The 13,441-nt window shown below is 36.6% G+C and overlaps 3 protein-coding genes across 4 annotated transcripts; 2 read left to right on the plus strand and 1 right to left on the minus strand.

The window, feature by feature from the left end:
• The first annotated feature begins 3,458 nt into the window (after positions 1 to 3,458).
• Positions 3,459 to 6,760, plus strand: LOC106411497 (HVA22-like protein k). Its single transcript, NM_001316249.1, is given in 6 exon segments — positions 3,459 to 5,439; positions 5,641 to 5,790; positions 5,966 to 6,029; positions 6,115 to 6,210; positions 6,291 to 6,363; positions 6,443 to 6,760. A coding segment is annotated over 1 exon segment (1,386 nt). The 5' UTR covers positions 3,459 to 3,460; the 3' UTR covers positions 4,847 to 5,439; positions 5,641 to 5,790; positions 5,966 to 6,029; positions 6,115 to 6,210; positions 6,291 to 6,363; positions 6,443 to 6,760.
• On the plus strand, positions 4,660 to 6,688 carry LOC111197755 (HVA22-like protein k). 2 transcript variants are annotated; one of them, XM_048763415.1, is made up of 7 exons: positions 4,660 to 5,098; positions 5,381 to 5,439; positions 5,641 to 5,790; positions 5,966 to 6,029; positions 6,115 to 6,210; positions 6,282 to 6,363; positions 6,443 to 6,688. In XM_048763415.1, exons 1-7 carry the CDS (start codon positions 5,066 to 5,068, stop codon positions 6,529 to 6,531), a joined length of 573 nt encoding a protein of 190 aa, XP_048619372.1. In that variant the 5' UTR covers positions 4,660 to 5,065; the 3' UTR covers positions 6,532 to 6,688. The 2 variants fall into 2 exon arrangements, with proteins under 2 accessions (XP_048619372.1, XP_013707726.1); XM_013852272.3 differs by having other exon boundaries at positions 4,831 to 5,098; positions 6,291 to 6,363.
• Positions 6,761 to 7,808: 1,048 nt separating the features above from the next.
• LOC106408613 (small RNA degrading nuclease 2-like) lies at positions 7,809 to 8,906 on the minus strand. The gene is made up of 5 exons (XM_013849351.1): positions 8,673 to 8,906; positions 8,475 to 8,594; positions 8,313 to 8,382; positions 7,934 to 8,229; positions 7,809 to 7,847 (listed from the first exon to the last, which is right to left on the minus strand). Exons 1-5 carry the CDS (start codon positions 8,904 to 8,906, stop codon positions 7,809 to 7,811), a joined length of 759 nt encoding a protein of 252 aa, XP_013704805.1.
• Between the last annotated feature and the right edge of the window lie 4,535 nt (positions 8,907 to 13,441).

A 13,441-nucleotide genomic window follows, 5' to 3' on the forward strand; every position in this document is an offset into this window, starting at 1 on the left:
TCACTGAAGTCGTGTTACCATGCATGGGCCACTTCGTCCAAGGGAACGCATACGTGATTCATTTCTTTATTGGTGTTGGGCTGAAAGCCAACAAAAGATAAAGTTTTGTCGTAACGTTTTTCAAAGGGTAAAATGTTTGATGGATCACAATCGTTTAGTGTTTGGGCCAAAAACCAAACGTATGCCTGCACTCTAAGGCTTATTGGGTGGCAACCAACTATACTTGCATGCATTAGAATTGAGATCGTCATTCTCATCATATTTTCTATTACTGGATACTGTAACGTACGTTCTCAACTTCGTTTCCATCTAAAAACATCTTTTTTTACAGGCAACAAAGCAAAACCTGAAATTGGTATGTTAGATAACAAATTATATTTTGGAGATACATATTTGTGATCGTAGACAAAGAAACAATAAATAAGAACCAAAGGAAAGATATATGCGTACAAACTACAAATTAAGATTATCTAAAATGAATGATAACATATAACAAAAACTCATGATAAAAGGATATTAACTAATAATAAACGTGTAATATAGAATATGTTGCAATATAGCACATCCTCCATTTGATAAAAAAAACATCCTCCATTTATTTTCTAGTCGGTGCATTATTGACTATATATTAATCTTTTTATTAGCTGAATTTCTTATTTTAATGTACGCCGAATTCATAACACCAGCTAAATTTACAGTGGTGAAAAAAATTTCTACTGCACTTTACAAAGCTGACTGAATATATGCCTTGTTTCATTTGCAAAAGGAAAAGAAAACAAGTCTACTTCAAATGAATTAACATAGTTTTACGAGATCTAGATGGATCTGGATAAAATACATACTGATTTTTTATTTATTTAAGCTATATTATAATACAGATTTAGTAATTATATATAATTCAATCTCCCTAATATTCTCTACGAACAAAAAAACAATTGATCAAATATTTGAAACTCAGCATTTGACAGAAAGATCACCATCATTCAATTGTAAATTAACCATTATTGCTTCTATTGTTGAATTAGCATATATATTATATTGTTTTCAAAATATTTTACGTTTTATTATTGTGAATGACAGAAAACAAGAATCTATTAGGAAAACGAGTTGTTGCTTTTGTGAGGATGAAGCATCTCTCTTTTAAGCGTAGGAAGAAGCGTTTGTCGTGGATTATCGGCCTCTCCTTCATTTCCTTACTTCATAAGTATGTGACTTTGCTATGCATATAAATTACTTTTTCTGTGTGTGGCTAGTGGTTAATTTTGACTAATAATTTATCAATAAAATACGCAACTAGCTCTGGTTTTACTATGCAGAAACTAAAATTTTAAGTTTAAATTGCAAAAGTTGACAATGATTACTTTGGTCGTCAATAAATTTCATACTTTCGTGGAAAAATAAATAGATTGAAATCACGAAAACTTACATTACTACCACATAGATTTCTAAACATCTTAATTTATGAGTCATTGCACTTGATATAATTCACAGTATTCATCTGTTTACCAATTACCAATAAAGAAAAGAATAAGAAAGAAACCTTTGGCAGTGGCACAATTCTGGTAACGAGAGAATCCGTTGGTCGATCAGTAAAAGCATTTTGTCAGAGTGGGAATATAAGATATGATCGTCCATTCATTTATTGTAATATATGATCACGTGTGTAATAAACATAACTTGTTTTAGTTACCAAGTATTGTTTATGACATTCAGTCTCTATTTTGTCAAATTCTAATCATGTTGGTAATATTGTCCTATTTGGAGACGTTATATATTAGTATATATACTAGTATGCAGAAGCAGAACAATTATCATTCACAAGTTTTTTTTATTACAGATTGAATATGCCTCGTAATCTTGTATAGTTATGTAAGCAACAAAAATGTGGCCTTGATCATTAGTTTAACAATAAAGAATAAAAAGAGATAGCTGCCATAGAAAGAACTTTAGTATGTTAATTGAGCCGCTATTACAAGCATAAAATCTACATTATATAACACGGGTAGATATTAAAGACTAAAAAGACAATGCTTTATTACAAAGAAACGTTGAATTTATGTTTAAAAAAAGTTGAATAATGACTAAGGAGAGGAACTTTTTCTCCACGATATTAAAGCTAGGTTGTATAATTTCTTAATGAGAGGAAGCTTTTCTCCACGATATATGTTAAATATAAACTAGGTGATAGCTTCATACAATATATGATTTTCATAGTATACACACATTGATGCAATGATCGCGCTGTATCAGAATAGCTAGGATGACTAAACCTTTGATTTTTGGTAGTATATTCAAAACTCAAAAGAATGGGGAATGGATTTTGTAGTTTTCTGGTACATGTAAGACTAAAAGGAAGAAAAGAAAAAGATCATTTCCCATGAAAACGAAAGCAATAAGTGAGGAGGAGAACATATTCTTCCTCTTCTTTCTCCCTCCCTCCCTCCTTGCAGCTTGGGGTGCCAAAGTAAGTGGGCGTGATTCTTACGCGCTGACTTAATGATCAGTCAATCTCTGTACGGTAAATACCAAATAGCCCATGGGCTTCATAGACAGTATCTCCGACAAAATTACTTCTAAACTAAGCCGATTGTAGGCCCGGTTATTCTCCTCCCTACTTTTACCGTGTCCAAAAAAATTATTTAAAAAAAAAAATATTAAATTTGTTTTTTTTAAACTAAGCCGATTGTTTTTTTTGGATTTTTTCTTAAAAAAAACCATGATGGTTATATAAATCTACAAAGTGTCTAATATTTTAGGATGAAAAAGTGAAGAAAAAAATCCCACTCAGAGAAAGAAAATATATGATTAACCTTTTTAACTTATTTTTCTCCTTTTTCAACTTTTACCATATTGATGATCATCATCATAGTGGAGCTTGTTGTGTCTCTTTCAATCGAACGATCTTTCTTTTTTTTTAAAGTAGAGGAACTTTAACTGTATGTTAGCCCTTTAGAGAGCCGGAGAACTTGCTAGTTGTATGTTTAGTATATAGTTTTGTAATATAATAAAAACATAACATATATATAAGAAAATCATCTGAAAATTTATCTTGCAAACTACTATTTATATACAAAATTAAGATACTCTTCGACTTAATCTATAAATTATGAATCGAGAGTCGAGACTGAAAATAAATAAACGGGATCAAATACAAGTCAATTTTAATTTGATTTTATTATATTCTCTAAACCAAAAATCCTGTCCGATTTTAAAAACACCTATCCAGACTGAAAATAAATAAACGGAATCAAATACAAGTCAATTTTAATTAGATTTGATTATATTCTCTAAACCAAAAACCCGGGTTAGACACGGTTAGCTTTATTGCACGCACTACCACAAGGATAAAGCTTACCAATCATACCTTTCAAAAGCCCCGCCACCTTCTTCTTCCTTTTCTCCCACACTTCCACAGAAGAAAAAATAAAAATAAAAACCTTTCCTTTCTTATTAAACCACCATGAAACTCCAAGCTTCATCTCCTCAAGACAACCAACCATCAAACACGACCAACAACAGCACTGACAGTAACCACTTATCCATGGACGAACATGCCATGCGTTCCATGGATTGGGATTCAATCATGAAAGAACTTGAGGTTGACGATGACTCTGCACCTTACCAGCTTCAACCGTCGAGTTTCAATCTCCCTGTCTTTCCCGATATCGACTCATCCGATGTTTACCCCGGTCCAAATCAGATAACCGGGTACGGGTTCAATTCTCTCGATAGCGTTGACAATGGAGGATTCGATTACATCGAAGACCTCATTCGAGTCGTGGACTGTATCGAATCAGACGAGTTACACCTCGCTCATGTGGTTCTATCACAACTCAATCAACGTTTACAAACTTCCGCGGGTAGACCGTTACAAAGAGCAGCGTTTTACTTCAAGGAAGCTCTCGGTTCGCTTTTAACCGGAACTAACCGGAATCAATTATTTTCGTGGTCCGATATTGTTCAGAAGATCCGAGCGATTAAGGAGTTTTCCGGTATATCTCCGATTCCTCTCTTCTCTCACTTCACGGCAAACCAAGCGATCCTCGACTCGCTCAGCTCGCAGTCGTCTTCTCCGTTCGTCCACGTGGTTGATTTCGAGATCGGGTTCGGTGGTCAATACGCATCGCTCATGAGAGAGATCGCTGAGAAATCAGCAAACGGCGGGTTTCTGAGAGTCACGGCGGTTGTGGCGGAGGATTGCGCCGTCGAGACGCGGCTGGTGAAAGAGAACTTGACTCAATTCGCGGCGGAGATGAAAATTCGTTTTCAGATAGAGTTCGTTCTGATGAAGACGTTCGAGATTTTATCTTTCAAGGCGATTAGGTTCGTGGACGGAGAGCGAACCGTCGTGTTGATATCTCCGGCGATTTTCCGCCGTGTGATTGGAATCGCTGAGTTTGTGAACAACTTAGGAAGAGTGTCGCCTAACGTCGTCGTTTTCGTGGATAGCGAAGGATGTACGGAGACAGCAGGATCTGGTTCGTTCCGGCGGGAGTTTGTTAGCGCTTTTGAGTTCTACACGATGGTGCTGGAGTCGTTAGACGCCGCCGCTCCTCCGGGAGATTTGGTGAAGAAGATCGTGGAAACATTCCTGTTACGTCCGAAGATCTCCGCGGCGGTGGAAACGGCGGCGAATAGGAGAAGCGCCGGTCAGATGACGTGGCGGGAAATGTTGTGCGCCGCCGGGATGAGACCGGTCCAGCTAAGCCAGTTCGCTGACTTTCAAGCTGAGTGCTTACTGGAGAAGGCGCAGGTCAGAGGGTTCCACGTGGCTAAACGACAGGGAGAGTTGGTGCTGTGCTGGCATGGGAGGGCACTCGTTGCCACGTCAGCGTGGCGCTTTTAGATAACCGTATTATAGACTTGTTTGGTTTAACAATGATATAGAATCGAATTTCGGTTTATCACTTTTTCCCTTTAATTTTAAATAAATAAATAAGCTAGTAATAATATCGTCAAGACACTGGTTAAACTAGAGTCTTCAAATCGTTCATAAGCCCTATTCAGAACAGGGGAAAGTGTGTAAAAAACAGAGTTTGTCAATCTGCTTCATATATTCCAATCCATGGCGCTTATCGGATCCGGCTTAGCCAGTGAGGTAATATATGCTCTATGTGATGATTGTTTTCGCTTGTATGTATTAAAGACAAAAACTTTATTACTCTACTTGATTGGATGTGTGTTTGGGTGGATTCTATCATCTTATTGTGTCTTGTTCGAGTTCAAAATTTTTATTACCATCATGCCTGCGGCTTTGTCTGATTATTTGAAAGTTCAAGTCTTTAATAACATTTTATCTTCTGGTTTGGTGAAATTGAGTTTTGATTCTATAGTGGATTGGTCTTTTGAATTCTCCCATGATCACTATGGAAACTTTCAGGTAGGGTTACGTGTACTGCTTTCTCCACTTGGTTCCAACATCGTACTTCGTACAGCATGGTCAGTTTTTTTTAAATCCTGTCTCACCATATTTTAGTTGTTAAGACTATGCTACAGTATGATTTCATTGATTTGGAGGAAGGATTTGAGTTGGGAGTGTCTGAAGAACAAGAAGCCAATCTCTTTGTTTGGGAATCTTGAACTTTTGTTTCCTAGTTGTAACTTTTTACTGTTTTTTTCTGAATATTTGTTTTCCTCCAGCTGTTCCGTTGGCATAGGGTTGCCTGTATACTCCACTTTCAAGGCAATTGAGAATAGAGATCAGAATGAACAACATAAATGGCTTACTTACTGGGCAGCTTATGGTTCTTTCAGCCTTGTTGAAGTGTTCACGGACAAACTCATCTCTTGGTACGTTTGATATCTCACCTATCACCTATGTACAATATCTTTATTAATTACTAGAGATGCAGTTTCTTGCTTCTTCTAATGGACTTTATCAAGAAACATGGCCTTTCTAGAAATCATATGCAGAGTATTGAACTATTGATAGAGTTTCTTGTTACTGATACTTGTTTGTTTACAGGTTTCCGCTATATTATCATGTGAAGTTTGCGTTCCTCGTCTGGCTTCAACTTCCCACCGTAGATGTACTCTTCTCTATCTCTTTGTAACCATATCATTTAATATGTTGAGAAAGCTTTATCAAACTGTTACTGATTGGTTCTTGATTAGGGAGCGAAACAAATATATAACAACCACCTTCGCCCTTTCCTAACACGACACCAAGTTAGACTGGATGGACTCGTGAATGGAGTATATGAGCAAATGGTACATTGTTGCTTTCTTCAAAACTCAAAACACTCTTGAGCTACTTTACAGATGCCTTATGTAACACACAGCATTTGCAGGTCAAGGTCATTAGGTCACACCAAGGAGAGATACGTTTTGTGCGATCAATGATTATCAGAATCTTGGGATCAGGTTAGTTTCTAAACTCTAGCTTTCTATCACGCGTTGATACTTTCTTTGTTTGAATCTGGGAGTTTTCTTGCTGCAACAGTCAATGAAGTTGCATCACCAAGCCAACGACAAGGAGAAATCTCAAACACTAGCCCTGAACCAGAATCTGAATCCGATCATGAAGACTAATAGAACAACAAATGTATTCATAGCTTTGCAGCTTTTAAACACTTATGTCAAACGATTGTAATGGTCACGTAAATCTCGAATTACTTTTAGAGTGGTAAAACAAATAAGTGTTGAAAAATCCCTATAATCCGTTATAAAGCAGCTCCATGTTTCCTCATACTAAAGTATAAGTTACCTTACCTGGTTCAGAGAACTTGTGCCTCTTGGAATTCAAGGAAGTTAGCAGATTCTTGATGTTTTTTCAGTGTATTTTCGGTCAAGTAGGTACTGTCTCTAATGCATCTACTCAAGAAGCATATAAGTCATGATTTGGCTCTACTAAAACTTATAAGCTGGTCCTCCAGCATTGCAGATGACCAAATTTGGTTGGGATTGGATGATTATGATTATGCTGATAGAGGAGTTGGTATGAATATCCAGGCACTTCTTTCAGAATTTGGAGACTTTGGTGACTTCTTTGAGAATGATGCGTTGTCTTTTGGGGAGGTGAAACAACTCCATAGTGTTCTGAATGATACTTGGCTTTGTTCAGAGATACCTAGACTGTGTCTAATAGACGTTTGGGAGGAGGGTGGTGCCTCCTCGATTTTCCGTTTCTACTTCAAGGCAAGGCTGGTTCCATGAACGGTTGGGTTCTCCTCTTTTAGAGCTTTAATCATGTTCCCCTGATCATATATGAGTGCCTTATCAAAAGTCAACAAGTCATCAACAGCAGTGTCACTTGAGCTCCGTTAAAATTAGATGTCAAGCTCTTCTACTGGTGATTTTTGGTCATTTGATAAAAACAGAAGCTATGATGATGATGACCTTTGCTCCTCCTCAGTATGGAGCTGTTGAAGGCACCTATGAGCGACATTTCCTCTTTCAAAAACCCATATCTCCTCAAATCTCATAAAAGTGGAGAGTTCAAACTCAACGAGTAACTATGTTTATGGTTCTGTGGTTTCTTTGAGTCACCATTTTTAGTTAAAGGTCAAGTGAGAAGAAGTCAACAAGGTCAGCCACTTGGTTTTCAAATTAAAAGGATTATGAAGATTATTGTATTATTAAACAATCTCAGCCGCCTATAATGGTTTTTCTCAGCTATATTATTGTATTATTAAACAATCTCAGCGGCCTATAATGGTTTTTCTCAGCTATATAATATGAATGTACCTAAACGTAAATAAAGGAAACATGACAATATTGTATCTCCTAATAGAAGATCTTGCTTGCATGCATGCTGGTCATAGTGGAGCTCATGGGAATACACCAACCATCACTCCTTCGACTACATATCAGATCTTTACCCACTCCCACTCATCAGATTTCAACATCTGCATATGAGAGAGAGAATTATGTTTTTTCCATTGACAATTTAGATGAAATTAATAAGAAAGAAAAAGGGGGTTCCACTCTTTACCTCATCAGGTTGTTGAACAGAGGTGCTTGCGCCATGCACCAGTATAGGACGCTCATCAGGTAGTGGCACAGAGGTGTGTGCGCCACGCTTCAGTATAGCAAGCACAAGTTTCATCGTAGCTACAGCTTTATGAACACATCTGCCCGGAGATTTCTTGATTTCACATCCCAAAACAGACTTGCAGAGATGATCCAAAGAGGGCCTTGGAAGTTTTTCGATACCACCACCACCACCAGAGAGATCATAGTTGAACACTAGTGAGGTATCGATCACTCTTGCATGATCCATCTTCAAAGCTGATTGAGTAGAAGTAGTAAGTCAGTACACACTACTAATAAGGTGGAAAAGAAGGAGGTAGTAGTTAGTGATTGATTGATACCTTTGAGATCACTGTTCAAAAGGTCACCTACCATTATAGTTTGCATATGAAATAGTCCCAGCAACTTGTCCTGAGGAAACACACTAGAAATTGATTGACGGGCCAACACAAAAAAAAAAGAAAGAAAGATAGGAGGTTGTGTAATATATTCGGAAAGACTACCTGTATATCTGCCAAAGGAATAGCATTTCGTTGTACAAGAGTAAAACAATCGAGTCCGGTAATGCTGGTTCTGTAGTTGATAACTGGCTGATCAGGTTCGACAAGCTTGTCAAAAACCACCTAATTAGAGTTTGATGAATCAGTATTTTGATTTTGATTGGAGGAAAAAAATAATGATGATTCGGAAGAGAAACCTACCTTGAGCTTGCGGTCAACTGCAGCAACTCTAACAGCAGCTTCGGTGTTATTTGCACAGAGAACCTTCTCGCAACAAATGGCAATCATGTCGGTTTTGGAAAGATCGAAAGGCACCTTTGGGCGAAAGGGTACAGGAGAATGAGGTGGGTTCTCTAGGATACCAGTAAGGACCCAGTCCTTGGGGTTGTAGGGGATCATAAAGTCGAATGGGTACTCGTCATGTGTTACAGTCATTCGAACTAGGCTCTGCAGCAGCAAGTACAAATATATATATATAAAGAGAGTTATTGAAAACGAATTTGAAAAAAAAAAACAAGAACAAAGAAGAGTAGACACACCTGCTCAGCTGTCTCGTTCGGGTGTTTGCATGAGTATTTGCAAACCAGTGGATGGATGGGATTCAAAAGCAAAGCCAATAGCTGGGGACAAACAAAAAATAAAATAAAAGGAAGTTAGATGATTCAGCCAACATTTAGAAAGAAGAAAAAACAAAAAAAAAGTAATTTGAAGAAACAGTTTTTATTACCCGCAGATCTTCTTTCTTGTTGAGTGAAGTAAGAACTGGAGCAAGGTAGGGTCGGCTCGCGAATCGGGAGAAGAATATGCCTCTGCTTTTTTTGGGTCGCAAAATTTTAGAAATTTATCCCATGTTCCGTGCTCCCCTGACAATCCCCGACTACGCACTTCTTTCGTCAGCTCTACTAGAACCTACAATCCAAACATGTTAGAGAGAGACAAAACGACCATCTGCATATGAAAGGAAGCATCCAAACGTTACTCTACCTCTCTCTCCCTTGTTGCTAGTATGTACTCCGTGAACTAAAACTCCGAGCAGCTAGAATACGACGATAACCTTTTTTCTATGTTTTTTGTTAGGGTTTTTTCAGGCTTTTCTTACAAGTTTTCGGGCTTCCCTTCTGCCTCCTACAGAATAATAGCTACCGGGGTCTCTTCTCTTAAAAAAGCATAATTACATCAAAAAAAACATAATTACATTAAAAAAAAACATAATTACATCAAAATGCTTCTTCATGATCAAATTGTAATAAGTAAAACACATTGAATAGAGCGTTATAGGTCTCACCTCGGAGATACACCATCGTTCCCTGAACCAGAGGGCTCCTTCACCCTTTCTTTTCAAACTCCCCTTTGACATCTTGCCAGGGACTCGATCTTTCCCGGTCTCCTAGTTGGTTGACCCAGAAGCTGGAGGCTACAAACAGAAGGATATCGAGCAGCAAGTTTGAATCATGTTGAAAGCAGTTAGTGATCTTCGCATAAGAGCCTTCTGCGACTCCGACTGGGCAGCATGTCCTCTCACGAGGAGGTCTCTGTCTGCGTTTATTGTACTGTTGAGAGACTCACCCATCTCCTGGAAGACGAAGAAGCAAGATACAGTATCTCACTCTTCTGTGGAGGCAGAGTTTAGTTCAATGGCGGCGACTTTGCGTGAGCTAAAGTGGTTGAAGCGGCTGCTTGCGGACATGGGAGTGAAGCATAATGATCCTATGCAGCTTTTCTGCGACAGCAAATCGGCCATATACATAGCTACTAATCCAGTTTTCCATGAAAGGAAAAACATATCGAGTCGGACTGTCATAGTGTTCGAGACGCAGTGCAATATCGACTGATAACATTACGACACGTTCGGACGATGCAGCAGCTAGCTGACGTAATGACGAAGGCATTGGGTAGTTCCACATTCCACTATTTAATGAACAAGTTGGGCGTTAGGAACTTACATGCACCAACTTGAGGGGGAGTGTCAAGAGTGGTATGGTTTAGTAAGGTCTACTAAACCAAACCGATCGAGATGAGTCTCAGGTTATTAAGGTTGTTGAGATAATTAAGTACAATGTATTAGAAAGATAAAGATGTACGGTAGATGTAGATAAAAGTAGAATCTCTTGTAAAGATATGAAGGTCGAGTATATGTATCCAACGTGATCAATGAGATACACACACAGTTTACCAAATACACTTTCTCTCTGAGTTTACATGTGGTATGTATTCTGAGTAACAGAACAAAAAAATCTATAGACGATAACATGAATGGTATGGAGATTGACAAGTTTGGATAAGGTGTGGGCGGGATGTCCTGTAAATATGAGGAAGATACATCAAAAACAAGTAGATTAGAGAAAAAAATATGTAACCAAAACTGTATCCTTAATTAGACATGTATATCCAATATAAAGAAGAGTGTGATCAAATCAGAGGATTCAGTCATCCAAAACTCAAATAGATGAAGGTTACGTTCTAATATAGAAACTTGACAACACACACAAAATCACAAGAAGAGCAAATTCAAAACAGAGACAAATACATACTAGAAACAAAGCAAAGGTACAACATTTTTTATTCGAAAACAAAATCTCACTGAAACTAACACACTGTATTATCATGTGAAGTTTGTGTTCCTCGTCTGGCTTCAACTTCCCACCGTCGATGTCGATGTACTCTTCTCCATCTCTTTGTAACCACCGTCGATGTAATCTTGACAATCATTGATCGCTAGCTCCCAAGAGACTCAAAGCTGGGAAGAGCTTTGCAGTTAGCTTTTCCAATGACTTGTAGTAAGGCTTTGCATTCAACACCAGTCCCTGGAGTGATAAAAGGACTTGAAAGATGCTAGATGATTTGGGATTCCACACTTCACTTTTTCTGCCTTGCCATGTATTAAGAAGGCTTAGACAAATGTTTCCTCTTTCATAAAGGTTTGGATTTAGCTTCCACCCACCAGACTGATAATATCTCATCTGCAGCATGGAAAACACACAACATTATTACATGTTATGGATTAGTTTGGGTTTTACAATGATAGAAAATTCATACCGGTGGCTCGCTAGAGTACTAAACCCACCTGCCCAGTTGGCTCGGAAGCTGAAAAAACATACTCGCCAAGAGAGAAACGATGGTCAACAACGGTTGCATCTTTAGAATCTTGAACTTGTTCGGTATCACCATTCATCCAACGCACACGACGCTGGTAGTTCCCATTATTTCTGATTTAATCATAACACATGAAAGAATTTCAACACAGTTATTCAAGTCACTGGCTACTTCACTAACGAACTAAGAGATAATTTTTAGTCCATAAGATGCCTAATATGTTTTGTCTTCTGATTCCATTATAGATTTTGTTAAAGGTTTGTTTCTTAGATCTTATGTTTTCTTTTATTGAAAGACACATATAGATGTACAGACATAGTACATTTTCCTTATGTTGAATAATGAATATCTTATTATTGAAAGAAAACAAAAATAAAATATAAACAGAAAATATAAACCATAATTTTTCAAATAAGTTATTTTAAGTACCTAGCAGAACACATGCCACATGTTAGTTTTTAGGTAATTCAACTCTTTAAAAATAATATAGCATAAATCAATAATCTTATTATAACAAAACATAAATATTATTTACTATAGAACTTTTTTAGATACGGAACCGCTATGTTTGCTTTTAATAAGTAATTCTCTTTATTAAACAAAAAACGATTTACAACCAAATTTTAATACTTGCTAGTCTTTCAATTGAAAACTTATTGTTACACACTATTCTGTTGGTTCCTTTTAAATATCTGATAATTACATGTAATCATGTCTAAGTTAAATTTTATTTCAAACACTGCTATATACCATCATTTTTTTTAAATTGATTTTACTAATATATTTTACTATGAAGTAGATTTTAATCAATTTCTTTTTTGTGTGGTGGATATATATAAGCTAGCAAAATAAAATAGTATAACATATTTTCCGACAAAACAATTGTGGGTATTTTAAACTATCAATGTGTAGTATTCTATTTTACAAATAATTTCAACCAAATGTTGTTAAATAGTTAGATTAGTTAAATCACATAAAACTATATTAGACAAATTCATTTTCTAGAAAAACCTTTTGTATTTAACGGACAGTTCTTCTTAGTATTGCTATCCTCGATTTCCAGAGCTTCTACACTATGCCATCAACACTAGTTTTTCTCTGCTCTTCCTGATTTTTCATATATCGCACAGTTATGTGGGCATCAGTTACACTCAGACAATGGATTGTGGCTGTGTAAAGACACTCAACCAATTCAGGACAGCCCCTCACTCTGAAAAACCTAGATCTAAGTCGACAACTAGTTCCATCGCTATCCTTGAGGAAGCATCACGACTGAGAGAGAAAACAACTCGTTCATACATAACTCACTCGTTCAAAACACATCTATCCAATATTAGTTTGTCCATAATTTTTATCTCTTTATAGTGTGTCCACGTTTTTAGTTAATAGCATTAAAATGTCCATAATTCTTGGTTACCAAGATATCCACCAAATTTTATCTATCAGAAGTTGTCCATGATGTTATATATCATAAGTTTTCAACCATATCTTGTTCATCAAATCATCTACTAGAACCTGATAATACAAAATAAAATATTAATATTCTACAAGTACATAAAATACTTACAAATCTGTTTTGATAACAAATAATTAAATGAATGACAAATATAATTAAATATTATTTTCAATTGATTAAAATTATTTAATTGATAATGTTTACCTTAAACTTATCAATCAAATGCTATTTAATTTTCAAATTAACAAAGAACTAATGTTCAAGACGGGCTGCATTGTCCTTGACCAAGCTACTCCGGTAGATAGATGACATTTATAACTCCGGTAAAATTAACAAAGAACTATTTACTTTTATTTCTTTCGTTGTCTTGTTAGATGCTAGGAAAAGATGAGTCATTTGTTAACAATTCTGTTTCACTATA

The sequence above is a fragment of the Brassica napus genome, chromosome C7 (genome assembly GCF_020379485.1).
Source record: "Brassica napus cultivar Da-Ae chromosome C7, Da-Ae, whole genome shotgun sequence".
Classification (NCBI taxonomy): Eukaryota; Viridiplantae; Streptophyta; class Magnoliopsida; order Brassicales; family Brassicaceae; genus Brassica; species Brassica napus.

Excerpts from the sequence above, each read along its gene's own strand:
- LOC106408613 (XM_013849351.1), bottom strand. The coding sequence starts at position 8,906 with ATGACTGTAACACATGACGAGTACCCATTCGACTTTATGATCCCCTAC. Across the intron at positions 8,595-8,672 it reads CAGTTGACCGCAAGCTCAAG|GTGGTTTTTGACAAGCTTGT; the intron begins GTAGGTTTCTCT and ends AACTCTAATTAG. Across the intron at positions 8,230-8,312 it reads TTTGAACAGTGATCTCAAAG|CTTTGAAGATGGATCATGCA; the intron begins GTATCAATCAAT and ends CTACTCAATCAG.
- LOC111197755 (XM_048763415.1), top strand. The coding sequence starts at position 5,066 with ATGGCGCTTATCGGATCCGGCTTAGCCAGTGAG. Across the intron at positions 5,440-5,640 it reads ATCGTACTTCGTACAGCATG|CTGTTCCGTTGGCATAGGGT; the intron begins GTCAGTTTTTTT and ends GTTTTCCTCCAG. Across the intron at positions 6,364-6,442 it reads TATCAGAATCTTGGGATCAG|TCAATGAAGTTGCATCACCA; the intron begins GTTAGTTTCTAA and ends TTGCTGCAACAG.